General features: G+C 39.2%; 1 protein-coding gene across 1 annotated transcript in view; it reads right to left on the reverse strand.

Annotated features, from left to right (window-relative positions):
- Nucleotides 1–14534, reverse strand: part of st18 (ST18 C2H2C-type zinc finger transcription factor) — a 139156-nt gene that overhangs the window by 103640 nt on the left and 20982 nt on the right. The window contains exon 3 of the mRNA XM_063041769.1: nt 12857–12887. Coding sequence (XP_062897839.1) covers nt 12857–12887 — 31 coding nt within the window. The remainder of the gene's footprint in view (nt 1–12856; nt 12888–14534) is intronic.

The raw sequence follows: 14534 nt of genomic DNA on the forward strand, positions 1-14534 counted from the left end.
TGACTATAACAATTTTTGTAGTTAACATATCTGAGAATGTTTCTGATGTGTTAATCAGGTAGTTACTTGTGAAATGTGGCTTAGTTTTGGACCATAGGACAATAAGATATAGAAGCAGAATTAGGCTATTTTGTCCATTGACCCTGCTCCGACATTTTATCATGGCTAATCCATGTTTCCTCTCAGTCCACATCTCCTGCCTTTCCCTTGTATCCCTTCATGTCCTGACCAATCAAGAACCTATGAACCTCTGCCTTAAATATACGTAAAGACCTGGCCTCCACAGCTGCCTGTGGCAAAGAATTCCACAGATTTACACTCCTTGGCTAAAGAAATTCATCTTCATTCTAAAGGGACACCACTCTATTTTGAGGCTGTGTCCTCTGGTCTTAGTCATTCTCACCATTGGAAACATCCTCTCCACATCCACTCTATCAAGGCCTTTCACCATTCAACAGGTTTCAATCAGGTCACTGCTCATTCTCCTAAATTCCAGTGAATATCAGCCCAGAACCATCAAATGTTCTTCATAGGACACGCCGTTTAATCCTGGAATCATTTTTGTGAACCTGCTTTGAAGCCTCTCCAGGTTCAGCACATCCTTTCTAAGTTAAGGGGCCTAAATCTGCACCAAATGAGGCCTCATCAGTGCTTTATAAAGTTTCTACATTACATCCTTGCTTTTATATTCTAGTCCTCTTGAAATGAATGCAAAAATCACATTTGCCTTTCTCATCACAGACTCAACTTGCAAATTAATCTTTAGGGAATCCTACACAAGGACTTCCAAGTCCCTTTACAACTCATTTTTTTGTATATTCTGGCCATTTAGAAATCAGTTAATTCTTTGATTTCTTCTACCAAAGTGCATGACCATACACTTCCTGACACAACCTCCATCTGTTATTTCTTTGCTCACTCTCCTAATCTGTCTCTGTCCTTCTGCAGCTTCCCGATTTCCTCAAAACTACCTGCTCCTCCACCTATCTTTGTATCTTCTGCAAACTTTACAACAAAGCCATCAATTCCATCATCCAAATCATCAACATATATTGTAAAAAGAATCGGTCCCAACACAGATCCCAGTGGAATACAACTAGTTACAGGCAGCCAACCAGAAAAGGCTCCCTTAATTCCACTCTTTGGCTCCTGCCTATCTGCATTGCTTTATCCACGCTAGAATCTTTCCTGTAATGCCATGTCCTCGTAGCTTGTTAAGCAGCCTTAACAAGCTACATTAAGCAGCAACTGTTAAGTAGCTTGTGTGGCACTTGTCAAAGGCCTTCTGAAAATCCAAGCACACAACATTGACTGATTCTCCTTTGTCTATCCTGCTTGTTATTTCTTCAAAGAATTCCAACAGATTTGTCAGGTAAGATTTTCCCTTGAGGAAATCATGCTGACTACAGCCTATTTGATCATGTGCCTCCAAGTACCCCAAAACCACATCCTTAACAATCTCCCTATATCTTCCCAACTACTGAGATCAGACTAACTGGTCTATAATTTCCTTTCTTCTGCCTCTCTCCCTTCTTGAAGAATGGAGTGATATTAACAGTTTTCCAGTCTTCCAGAGGTATTCCAGAATCAGGAGATTCTGGAAAGATCATTAATAATGCCTTCTTCATCTCTTCAGCTACCTCTTTCAGAACTATAGGGTGTACACCGTGTAGTCTAGGTGACTTATCTATCTTCAGACCTTTCAGTTTCCCAAGAACCTTCTATCTAGTCGTGGTAACTTCACGTACTTCATGACCTCTGACACCTGGAATTTTCACCATACTGCTAATGTCTTCCACAGATTGACGCAAAATACTTAATCAGTTTATTGGACATTTCCTTGTCCCCCATTACTATCTCTCCAGCATTGTTTTCCAGTAGTCCGATATCCACTTTTGTCTCTCTTTCACACTTCACGTATCTGAAAAAAACTTCTGGTATCCTCTTTAATATTATTGGTTGGTTTACTTTTGTTTCTCATCTTTACCTTCTTTATGATTATTTAGTTGCCTTCTCTTGGTATTTATAAGTTTTCCATTCCCTAACTTCCCGCTAATGTTTGCTCTATTATATCCCCTCTCTGTGGCTTTAACTTCCCTTGTTGGTCATGGTTGTGTCATCTTGACTTTAGAATACTCCTCCTCTTTGGGACATATCTATTCCGTGCCTTCCAAATTGCTTCCGGAAATTCCAGCCATTGCTGTTTGTCATCATTCCTGCCAGTGTTCATTTCCCATCAGCTCTGGCCAACTCCTCTCTCATGCACCTGTAATTCTCTTTACTCCACTGTAATACTGTCTTTAGCTTCTCCTTCTCAAATTTCAGGGTGAATTTGATCATATTATGATCACTCACCCTAAAAGATTCTTTTACCTTAAGCTCTCTAATCAATTCTGGCTCATTGCACAATACCCAGTCCCGAATATCTGATCCTCCAGTGGGCTCAACCAAGAGCTGCCCAAAAAAACCATCTCATAGGCATTCCAGAAATTCCCTCTCTAGTAATTCTGCATCAACCTGATTTTTCCAATCTCCCTGCATATTGAAATCCCCCATGACTATTGTAACAATGCTCTTCTGGCATGCATTTTCTATCTCTATTTGTAATTTTTAGACCACAGCCTTACTACTGCTTGGGGTTGGTCTATCACTTCCAGTTTAAAAACGCAAACAACAGGAATTCTGCAGATGCTGGAAATTCAAGCAACACATATCAAAGTTGCTGGTGAACACAGCAGGCCAGACAGCATCGCCAGGAAGAGGTACAGTCGATGTTTAAGGGTCTCGGCCTGAAACGTCGACTGTACCTCTTCTTAGAGATGCTGTCTGGCCTGCTACTTTCACCAGCAACTTTGATGTGTGTTGCTATCACTTCCATTAGTGTCTTTTTACCCTTGAAGTTCCTTATCCCTATCCACACCGATTCAACACCTTCCGACCCTCTGTCACCTTTTTTTAATTACTTAATTTCATTTTTTACCAATAGAACCACACCACCCCCTCTGCCTTCCTGCCTATTGTTTTGATACAATGTGTATCCTTGGACATTAAGCTCCTAGATTTTAGCTGGAACAGAGTTCCAGGACCTTCAAGAAAGTTGCAAGCACTTGGCTTCTGTGAATATAACGTACCAGAATCGATTCTGCATGCATTAATGTTATTTCATGATCATCAGTTGGGAGACAAAAAGCTGCTTGTAAAGGTAAATGCAAAGACCAAAGTCCAGTTGTATGAACGGAAGGCCAAAAAGAACGGAGTCAATGGAGATACAAAAACAAAGGATTCAACAGATGAGATTGTGGATAGTGAAACCAAGAGGAGAGATCAGATCATAAAGGGAGCAATAGAAGGATTAATAAGAGAATACTCCAGGCACTTTCCCAAGATCAAGATGCACAAATTAGAAGAGGAAAAGGGAAAGAGAAGTAAGGTGCGCAGAGCAGTAAGAATCTTTTCCTACAGTCTCAGAGTCAACACCCGCAACCATCACGGAGGAGGCCCCTGAACCTGGGATTGCCTTCCCAGCCACAAGTCTCACCTGCCAAGCGGAGTGAGGAAACACATTATCCCACAAGTATGAAAGCCTCCAAAATGATTATATGTTTGGGCCTGAATGGGAAAATTTATAATTTACTATGCTGTGGATGCATTGTGTACACTCTTACTACCTGTATCATGTCACTACGTGATATGTACGCGCCTCACTTAAAGTAAAAAAAAAGAAAAATAAAACCAGTGCTCCTGGACTCCTGTCATTTTGCTCTCAATTAGCGCCATATTTTGGAGTTATAAAATATAACGATGGTCTTTAACAGTACAGACAAATTAAAGTTATTGCCCTGACTGTACTCCATGTGATAATGAAGAATTCTCCAGATTTCTATCAACATCTTGTTCATCAACCTCAATGTCAACATTGCAAATTCCATCATGTTCAGATTTACTACCATCATGATCAGAGCAGTAGTGACAAATCTTACCTCCTCACGCAAAGCTGGCACTATTACTTGTATACAAAGGGAGGAATTAGGAACAGAGGTAGGCTACTGTACTGCTTGAACCTGCTCCAACATTCCTCCAGATGATGGTTGACCTAATTACATACTCAGCTCCATATCTCTGCCTGCCTGAGTAACCTCTCATTTCCTTTTTATATCAGGACTATGCCTTTGAGGCTTTGAGCAAGATAATGCCAGATTCATTATCCTCATGATCTCTTTCTTAAATGGGTAAGTGCCCTTTTTTTTGAAGCAGTAACCCTAATTCCAGATTTTCCTACAGGGTGAAGTATCCTCTTATCAGCAATTCTAATAACTGTTATGAAGGTTAGGCTTGTTTTCTCTGGAGCTGGTGTGATTGAGGTACATATCTTGTAATTATAAGAGGTATAGGTGAGTTAGACTGCAGGAAAAATTTCCACACATTAGAGATAGTTAAAATCAAAGGACACGATTGAAGGTAAGGAATAAGAAATCCAGACAATTTCTCAGTGGCGGTTGACTGTGGTGATCCCCAGGAATACACTGCCTGAGAGAATTTGGAAGCAGAGTCAGTGACAGCATTTCAGAATTGTCTAGATGGGCACATGAATCTCTTTGGCATAGAAGGCAAAGGGAGAGGGCTGGAAGTAGGATTATTACCAGTTGGTGCCCACTGATCAGCGTGAACACAGTAGGATGAATGAACTGTTTCCCTGTGGCATGATGCTATGACCCTGTGGCACACTCTCAGTTCTCAGGTAAAGTATTTTGAAAGTGTAAACTATATATCTTTTCATAATTTTATAATTTAATTGTTAATAAAATAATATATGGTGTTAAGCTTTTTAGATATTTATATCAATGTATTTTTAAATACTTTTTAATGTCAAAGTTCTTGAAGTGAGAATCAGAATCAGGTTTATTATCACTGTCTTATATGATGTGAAATCTGTTGTTTTTCAGCAACAGTACAGAATGCAACCAGAACTTTTATGTTTAGTTTAGTGGGAAATGTCTTTTCAGGTTGCGAATTTTTGCTTAATGAAACATTTTACAGTGAAACAACCCTTTAGTAAATTAAGGAATACCTGCACTCTATTTCTGGTGGCAAATCTAAGCTGGCTGGAATGAGTGCCAGCCAAACATATAAGGTTCATCTCAGTTTCACAAATGGACTCCGAACAATGTGGTCCAGTGTCATGAAAACTACCTGGTGCATGAGTTTTCAATGTTGTCTGTTTGCTGCAATTTAATTAGTGCCCATACCAATTCTGTAGTGCAGACTTCAGTTCTGGATCACAGTTTACTCTTTTGAAAAAGGCATTCTATGCTGGAACAGTGCCAGAAACAGTCAGTGAGCTAGTTTGCATTTTTACTGTTGAAGAACAGGAAGAAGAAACGGGGCTTAACTCTGCTCAAGAACTCAGAGACGCAGTAACATGAATGAGTTCTAACATTAAAGGTTAGAACCTGCACAGGAAATGCAAGCCAAACAAACAGCAAATGCACAGCATGGCACTGACTGACACATAGCCTCGAAAGGTTGCAGGTCATCAAATGAACTATTATGAAAGCTGGTATATGAATTGACTCTTCTATAATTTAGTGAAAATAAACAGGGAATAATTTATATAGTGACAGAGTTTTCTGTGAATGCACTGGACAGAAGGCTCACTAGAACAAAAAAAACTTGAAACATCGACATCCAACATCCATATCAGGACAAGACCCAAGGAAAAAAAAGATGGAGAAACAATGAATGGAAAAAAATCGTTCTAAGGAATCCCAAAATGATTATAGTGTTCAACACGATGAGCAATGCTATAGTTTGTTTCTCAATAATGTTATGTTAAGGAGAAATATCATCTTGGACATGAGGAAGACTCTTTGCTCTACTTTTAACAGTGTCATAATGTCTATCCATGCATCTATCGATGCCAGCACAGTAAAATAGCAACACAAAAGTAAAGGCTCAATACTGTACCTGAAGGCAGCTTGAATAAGATAGCTGAACTGATGGCTTGAACAGAAATAAAGTGTGAATGAACTCATTGCCATTACAGTGAGATGATTACAGGGTGACAAGGCTGGGAAATGAATATTGCAGGCAAGTTGGAATTTCAGAATGATAGAAAGAAACAAAGTTGGGATCGTTCTATTAATAAGGAACAAGATTGATACAGTGGGTGAGATTGTCAGTATGGCAAGATATAATTATTATGGTGCAATAGCCATTAGTCCAGGAGCTTCACATATTTATAAGCAATAGTAATGAGTGGGATGAAACCCACCAGTTTTTGTGGCCAATTATGTTTATGAAGCAAAGAAAGGTGGGAAAATGTTTTGCCATTGATGGAAAAAGTCTGCCAAGGAATATAGACAGGTAAGCAAATGGTGTATGCTATAGGAAATGTGAAGTAATTCACTTCATTTGGGCAAAAAGGAAAACATTTTAGTGTCAGTCTCAGAGTGTGCTCAATCTTTGTGGTCAGTGGTGATGTTCACTTCTTATTTAATACTTTAAGTGGGAAAAGTTGTAGAATGCTGTGGTACAGAAGGATTTGGTACTCATAGATGAAGCATAGAGAGCAGCATCTAAGTCCAGCAAGTAATTAAGGAAGATAATAGAATGTTGGATCTTATCACTAAAGGAATAAAGATACTGCGAACATGTTTCCCCTCTAGAAAAAAATCTAGGCCTGAGAGACGTAGATTCACATTAAGGGAGTGCACACCTAATTGGAAAACAGGGGAGCTGTTTTTGCTTGGAGGATTGTGAACCTTTGGAATTCTTGAACCCAGGCAGATAGGGAGGTTGAATCTTTGAATATATTTAAGACCAAAATTTTTTTTAAATAAGGGCACTAAGTGTTATCGGGGACAAGAATGACAGTGGAACTGAGGCGAACATAAGAACTGCAATGACCTTATGAATGGCAGAGCAGGCTCTAGGTATCACATGACCACCTTCTCCTCCTATTTGTGTTGTTCTTCTTCCATAATCTTGCAATAAATAGGAGGGAATACCTTCTGGGAGTCTTTATGGCTAATTCAGCTAACCTCTTCAATTAATTGGAGACTCCCAAATTCACATTTCTGTCTGATTGCCATATAACTGTAAACTCATTTTGGCTAATCGGCAGACCAAATGGCCTGGGGTGGAAAGATATTTCAGAGGTGCCAAAATAGGGAATTATTTAAATGAGTTACATGCGATACCCCGGGCCTAAAATTCCCCAGAGTAACCTTAATATATTCCGGTAGCATCTAAGGTGTATCAGTTGACAAATGGCTGTGTCAGGGCCAATATAAACATTTGTCTTTATGCACACTTTTCCTACAGAATAGTTCTTCCAACACTGGGAGCCATTTACTTATCCAATTAATAGAGAACAGTTTTTGTCTTGGATTACCCAGCTGGGAAGTTCATCAGATGGAGGTCATCTTTTACAATGTACCAGGTGAACAGTGTGAACAAATGTCTCAGCCTCACTTATGAGTTCAAATTCTGAATCAGTACTTGAGTCCAAAAACTTCTTGTGCAGAAGAAAAAGTGATAACCTTCAAGCCAACGTGATACGCAAAGGCTTTATCCCCTTGTCTCTCAGAATAACCCCCACAAAATCGGCTCAAATATCTGCCCTTTCAGGGTATGAAATCTTTCAGTACAGCATCAGCTGCATAGAGGAGCAGGAATGCCTTTCGAGATTTTCCCTGTGACATTTGGAATGTTTTCATCAGTCAAGCCTGTGAAAATCTCTCTCCCACTCCCACCCCTTGTTTGACAGCCAGCTAAGCACGGCTTTCTTAAGGAAGGAGTCTAGGATTGAGTACCTACCTAAATATTATAAATGGTTTTAGTCACAAATGTTGTTGGGCTTCTTCCAAACTTCTACATTTAGACATAATGATATTTGATTACTTTATCAGTAACTTTAAAGTTAACCATAAATACACAACTGCAAACTTAGATTAATGGGTAACACACTATCTTTGTTTAATTCCTATTACCATTTTCTCTTTTATCATTACAGCTGCACATCCTACATATTTTATGGGCCTAGAAGTGATTATCTCCAACCTGTTATCTTTCAACACCCCTCTGTTTCTACTGGAATGCAGGGTTACGTAAGAATTCCTATTACCTGATTTTAAGATTTTTTGGCCTGTTTATTGAGATTCAGCGCAGAATAGATTATTTTGGCCCTTCGAGCCACACTGGCCAGCAATCCCCCAATTTAATCCTAGCCTAATTTACAATGACCAATTAACCTATGTCGTTGGGATAACATAAAAACTCCTTACAGGCTCTGGCAGGAATTGAACCCGGGTCGCCTGTACTGCATTATGCTACTGTGCCGCCCCAGAACATAGTGTACCTACTTAATTCTCCAGAGCATTAGAGTTAAAATACTGAAAAGGTTCATGTTGAAGGAACATGAGGCATCAATTCTCACCCCACTGCTCAAAATTGTTCAATCACAAACAAGAGAAAATCTGCAAATGCTGGAAATCCAAACAACACACACAAAATAGTGGAGGAACTCAACAGGCCAGGCAGCATCTATGGAAAAGGGAAAACAGTCAATGTTTCGAGCTGAGACCCTTCATCAGGCATAATGAAGGGTGCTGATGAAGGGTCTTGGACTGAAACGTCCGTAGATGCTGCCTGGCCTGCTGAGTTCCTCCAGCATTTTGTGTGTGTTGCTCGGATTTCCAGCATCTTCAAATTTTTTCTTGCTTATGGTTTGATTACCTCTGGTTTTAGTCTCACCCAACCCCAGGAGAAAAAGCCTCCATGTATTTACCCTATCTATGCCCCTCAGAATTTTGAATATCTCTGTAAGTCCTCCCCTCATTTTCCTACACTGTAGGAAATAAAGTCCCAACATATTTATCTTTTACCTGTAACTCAGATCCTTAAGTCCCAGCAACATCCTTGTAAATTTTTCTGCAGTCTTTTAAGTTTATTGACATCTTTCCTGTAGACCAGAGCTACACACAATACTCCAAATTTGTCCTCTCCAATGTCCTACACAACTTCAACGTAACACCCCAATTCCTGTACTCAATGCTTTATAAGTTTGGAGCATTTTGGGGCAGTTAAACTAAGTTAAACTATAGATTTATTAAGTAGACCCACAGGAAAAGGAATCTCAGGATTATATGTGGTGGCATGTATGAACTGTGATAACAAAGGGTATTTTGAATTTTGAACTTTGAAGTTCCTTTCCTGACTAGTTCCTGTTTTTTTAGGAACTTTGGTGCATGACAGCAATGAAGAAAAGCCATTTTTTTAAATGAGTCATCTCCAGGCAGCTTTCACACTTCTCAGAATGAGTAACACAGTGAAGTCATATAATTCAATAAGCAGGGCATCAGCCTACTCTCACAGTGAAACAGCTTTGTTTAAAGTCATCCACAGACCCCTATCCCCACCATCACTATGGTTTTTCCAAACAGTGGACCCAGGCATCTACCTGAGGCAGGTGCAGTTTATTTTGGCATTTAAATCTGGATGATGGGGTGGTAAATTGGATTAGTAAGTATGCAGATGATACTAAGATAGGTGGCATTGTGTATAATGAAGTAGGTTTTCAAAGCTTGCAGAAAGATTTAGGCCAGTTAGAAGAGTGGGCTGAAAGATGGCAGATGGAGTTTAATGCTGAAAAATGTGAGGTGCTACATTTTGGGAGGACTAATCAAAACAGGACCTACATGGTAAATGGTAGGGCATTGAAGAATGCAGTAGAACAGAGGGATCTGGGAATAATGGTGCATAGTTCCCTAAGGGTGGAATCTCATGTGGATAGGGTGGTGAAGAAAGCTTTTGGTATGCTGGCCTTTATTAATCAAAGCATTGAGTATAGGAGTTGGGATGTAATGTTGAAATTGTATAAGGCAATGGTGAGGCCAAATTTGGAGTATTGTGTACAGTTCTGGTCACCGAATTATAGGAAAGATGTCAATAAAATTGAGAGAGTACAGGGGAGATTTACTAAAATGTTGCCTGGGTTTCATCTCCTAAGTTACAGAGAAAGGTTGTACAAGTTAGGTCTTTATTCTTTGGAGCGTAGAAAGTTGAGGGGGGACTTGATAGAGGTACTTAAAATTATGAGGTGGATAGATAGAGTTGACGTGGATAGGCTTTTTCCATTGAGAGTGGGGGAGATTCAAACAAGAGGATGTGAGTTGAGAGTTAAAGAGCAAAAGTTTAGGGGTAACATGAGGAGGAACTTCTTTATTCAGAGAGTGGTAGCTGTGTGGAACAAGCTTCCAGTAGAAGTGGTTGAGGTAGGTTCGTTGTTGTCGTTTAAAGTTAAATTGGATAGATATATGGACAGGAAAGGAATGGAGGGTTATGGGCTGAGTGCAGGTCGATGGGACTAGGTGAGAGTAAGAGTTCAGCACGGACTAGAAGGGCAGAGATGGCCTGTGTCCGTGCTCTAATTCTTATATGGTTATATTTAGCTTAGCACAATGCTTTACAGTAGAGGTGACTTGGGTTCAATTCCTACTACTACCTGTAAGGAGTTTGTACTTTCTTCCCGTGACCATGTGGGTTTCCTCTGGGTGCTCCAGAAGATGTACCAGTTGCTAGGTTATTTGGTCATTGAAAATTATCCATGATTAGGCAAGGATTAATGTGGGAGATTGCAGGGTGGTGTGGCTCGAAGGACTGGAAGGGCCTACTCTGCACTGAATCACAAATAAAGTAAACTGTGTCTCAGATCCAATGACATCTGTAGATATAGATCAAAGGACTTGAGCTCACATGTAGCTAACTGTTGGGTTATATGAGGCTGCAATGAACAGTATTGTTGCTTTCAGCAGTGTAAAGATTACCTGAGCTGCTGCCACACAGGGTTACTTTAGTTCCCAAAAACTGATATATTCTTCATCTTTTTCAACATACCTCATTCATGGCTAAATGCCTGGCATAATCCAGCCATGGTGATCTAACTGATCATGTTTGGAAAACTGTGCAAGTCTCTCCAAGGTGTGTCCATGAGCTGGGAGGAAAGGCTAAAACCTCCATTTTAGCCTTTCTCCAGTGACTCATGCAGGAACGTACATGTAGCATTATGTGTTTGTGTGTGTGTGCGCGTCTGTTATTGCGTGTCTGTATATATGCATGTATTCATATGTATTAATCTGCAAGGATGACTGCATGCATGTTTGTGCATGCTTGTACATCCATGAACATGTGTGCAATGTATGTATACATGTGAAGTGTATGACTGGGGAAGTCTAAAGTTCAAGTGCAAAGAGCAAGTCAGTCAGATGCCATAAGGCCACAAAGAAGGAAAATCTATTTTGGGAAAACATCAGAGAAGTAGCAAATAAGAATATGCCACATAAACAATTACTTAAACATGGTAAAAAGCATCCCTGGCATTTTTTTGGTTACATTAGTGTACACTTTCACAAATAGATCATACTATTTTTTGTTTCATTGTTGAAACTTATAGATAGAATGTTCAACTTCAAAGGAAACTTCAAATATTGCTATATAACAATTCTGATGATGCTTTCCATTGAGGACATCTTAAGTACTCTTTTACTAAAGCCAGCCTTCCAGTGGTACTTCAATCTCATTTATATATACAAGGCAGATAGACAGTAGCTCTGAGCAAGAACCCAATTTTTTTGTGTGTTTAAGGAAGACTAAGGCATAAGTTTCAGCCTTCCCTATGTTTATCACAGGCTATGGACCTTAGTATGCAGAGCTCAATACCATCCATAACATTCATTATCTGAAATGGTGGACATCTCCCTCCACTGAGTTTCAGTTGAACTTTCATCCACAGAGAAATGATGACAACCTGCTACCCTAGATTAACTGGCTTCGCAAGGGTTGCTATAATAATTTTATAAATGAAGAAGATTGTTTTTCATTTTTGGATAAAAGTTAAAGCCTTCATTATTTGAAATCCACCAGCAGTAAATCTAGGATAGGAAATGTCCTGTTCAGTACCACAGATGCAGATATCATCTTTCCTAATTGATTTAACAGGATCTTTTGTCTTGTCAAATGAAACTCTGTTTGCTAACTTTAAAAAAATCAATATTTAAAAATACACTCCCTGAATCTATTCATAGAAACATAGAAACATAGAAAATAGGTGCAGGAGTAGGCCATTCGGCCCTTCGAGCCTGCACCGCCATTTATTATGATCATGGCTGATCATCCAACTCAGAACCCCGCCCCAGCCTTCCTTCCATACCCCCTGACCCCCGTAGCCACAAGGGCCATATCTAACTCCCTCTTAAATATAGCCAATGAACTGGCCTCAACAGTTTCCTGTGGCAGAGAATTCCACAGATTCAACTTCTGTGTGAAGAAGTTTTTCCTAATCTCGGTCCTAAAAGGCTTCCCCTCTATCCTCAAACTGTGACCCCTCGTTCTGGACTTCCCTAACATCGGGAACAATCTTCCTGCATATTCCTTATTTTAAGTCATTGTTCTGAGAAATATGTATATATATGTCTTTTTATCAATTTGCACATGTTTGTAGGTGGGGTAGAGAGGATGTAGTGTGTGTGTGTGTGTGTGTGTGTGTGTGAATATGTGTGTGTGTGTGTGTTTGTGTGTGGGTGTGTGGGTGTATACATCCTATAACAAGAATGAGTGTGCATGTGCTTGTGTGTCTTGCCTTTAATGGTAATGATTACTTGATTAAATTGCTGCAAACAATTCTAAATGTTTATCAGTACATTCTCTTTATTGCCTGTTACCAGGGAATTAAATCATTGAAAACTTATATATGATGGTTAATAGATAAAGCTATTGAAATTTGACAATGCATTTGTGGCAATCAATCAATAACTTTTATCAATGGTAATGGGGAATATATGGCCCATAGCTTCCTTACCTCAGTTCCTGTGTCACAGGCTCCACTGGAACTGTCAACAGAGAAAAAAAACAGTTAAGTTTACATTTCCACTAAAAGAGCTTCTGCTGTTTGCACCTGTCTCCCTGTGACGACTCCACCTATAGTATTAAAGCTACAGGTGCGCTTAAATTCACAGCTACGTCAATTGAAAAGCCATTACAGGTTCACTTTAACTAAGAACCGTGCATTAATTGAAGCTATTTAGAACTAGGTGATATAACAATTTTCCTGACCCTAGTAATTTTCAGTCTTGATCCTGCCAATAATAATGTTAATGCACTACGTAGTGCACGATGTGTAATAAAGCATTTTCCCCATTAGAGTTTGCTGATACAAATAGCATTTATTGCTCATTGTAAAGAACTTCTGGACAGCTCTCCTTAGTTCCTTAGCCATCTTTATCCAATATATGAATGCTTGTATCTTAATTAAGAGACGGAACCCTAGAAATTGCACTGTATGATAAAAACATAAAAATGCTCAATAAATTTAATATTTCAGAGTTGGAAGCCAATTTTCTTAAGCAGGTATTAAGTATTATAATATGCCATAATTCCCATGTCTAGCTGTTCTATTTCATTTTCATTATTTTAAAGGAACATGCAAGTAAAGAGATTATGGCAATGATCCTTCTGAAAACAATTTGTCTTAAATAATTTACTTACAATCATGAATTTCATTTCAGATCCTCAACATGCCCGAAAATGCTAAGTTACTCATGAGATTCAGACACATTAACCAGTTTGCATACTGTATGATCCACTAATGTCATATGAGTGCGTGGAAAGTTCATCTGATCTTTAAAGGATTGCTGACCGGGATATCAGATCAATATTTACAACACTACAACGCAATCTTATATATAAATATCCTAATATGAATGCACTTCTTCCTAAAGACGGTACTTCTGACAAATACCCTTCTTTTGGTATTGTGCAGAATAATCAGCCCAAGTTGTGTCTTTAAATTTTGTGATGGGCATAAAAATTACAATGTTTCAGTCTAGAATTACAAATGTGACAACCATTTTTGACTTTTCTTTCAGCTGAGTTTAGCCGTGTTCTTTCAGCATGATGCCCTGTAACGGGTTAGACCTTTAATGCCAATCAATGCTGCTTCACACCACCCACCCCATCCTGCATCAACACTACTCCCCTCACAGACACGCCTCACCATAACCCTCTGCCTCCCCTTGGCCAGATACTATAAATTCTGACTGCTGTGTTCAGCAATCAGTGCTACAACTGCTCTAAATTTTACTATTTTGCTGGAAAATCAAATGTGAATATTAAGAAAATTTTTTGACCCATATATTACTTGTAATTATATTTTTTACCTGTGCACAAACTATAAAATATGAGCTAAATTATTGTGAATGGTAACAAAAGGGAAGACATATTCCTTCTCACATAGTTTGAATATGAATACATGGGTAGATAGGGTGAACACTGAACAGTCAGGCTATGAATAGAGATTACCTCTGCCCTGCCATGTGACATACAGTGTTTTGTGCATTATATGTGCTGTGACTGTAATTATGCAATTTGGAAGTATAGATGGGGCAAAGGGAGAAAATTTGATTTGTCTTCTGCTCATCACAGGGCAACAGCTCTTTGTTTTTAATTTAAAGAGGAATATGGCGTCAAGCTATGTCACA

Source organism: Mobula hypostoma, chromosome 1 (genome assembly GCF_963921235.1).
Source record: "Mobula hypostoma chromosome 1, sMobHyp1.1, whole genome shotgun sequence".
Classification (NCBI taxonomy): Eukaryota; Metazoa; Chordata; class Chondrichthyes; order Myliobatiformes; family Myliobatidae; genus Mobula; species Mobula hypostoma.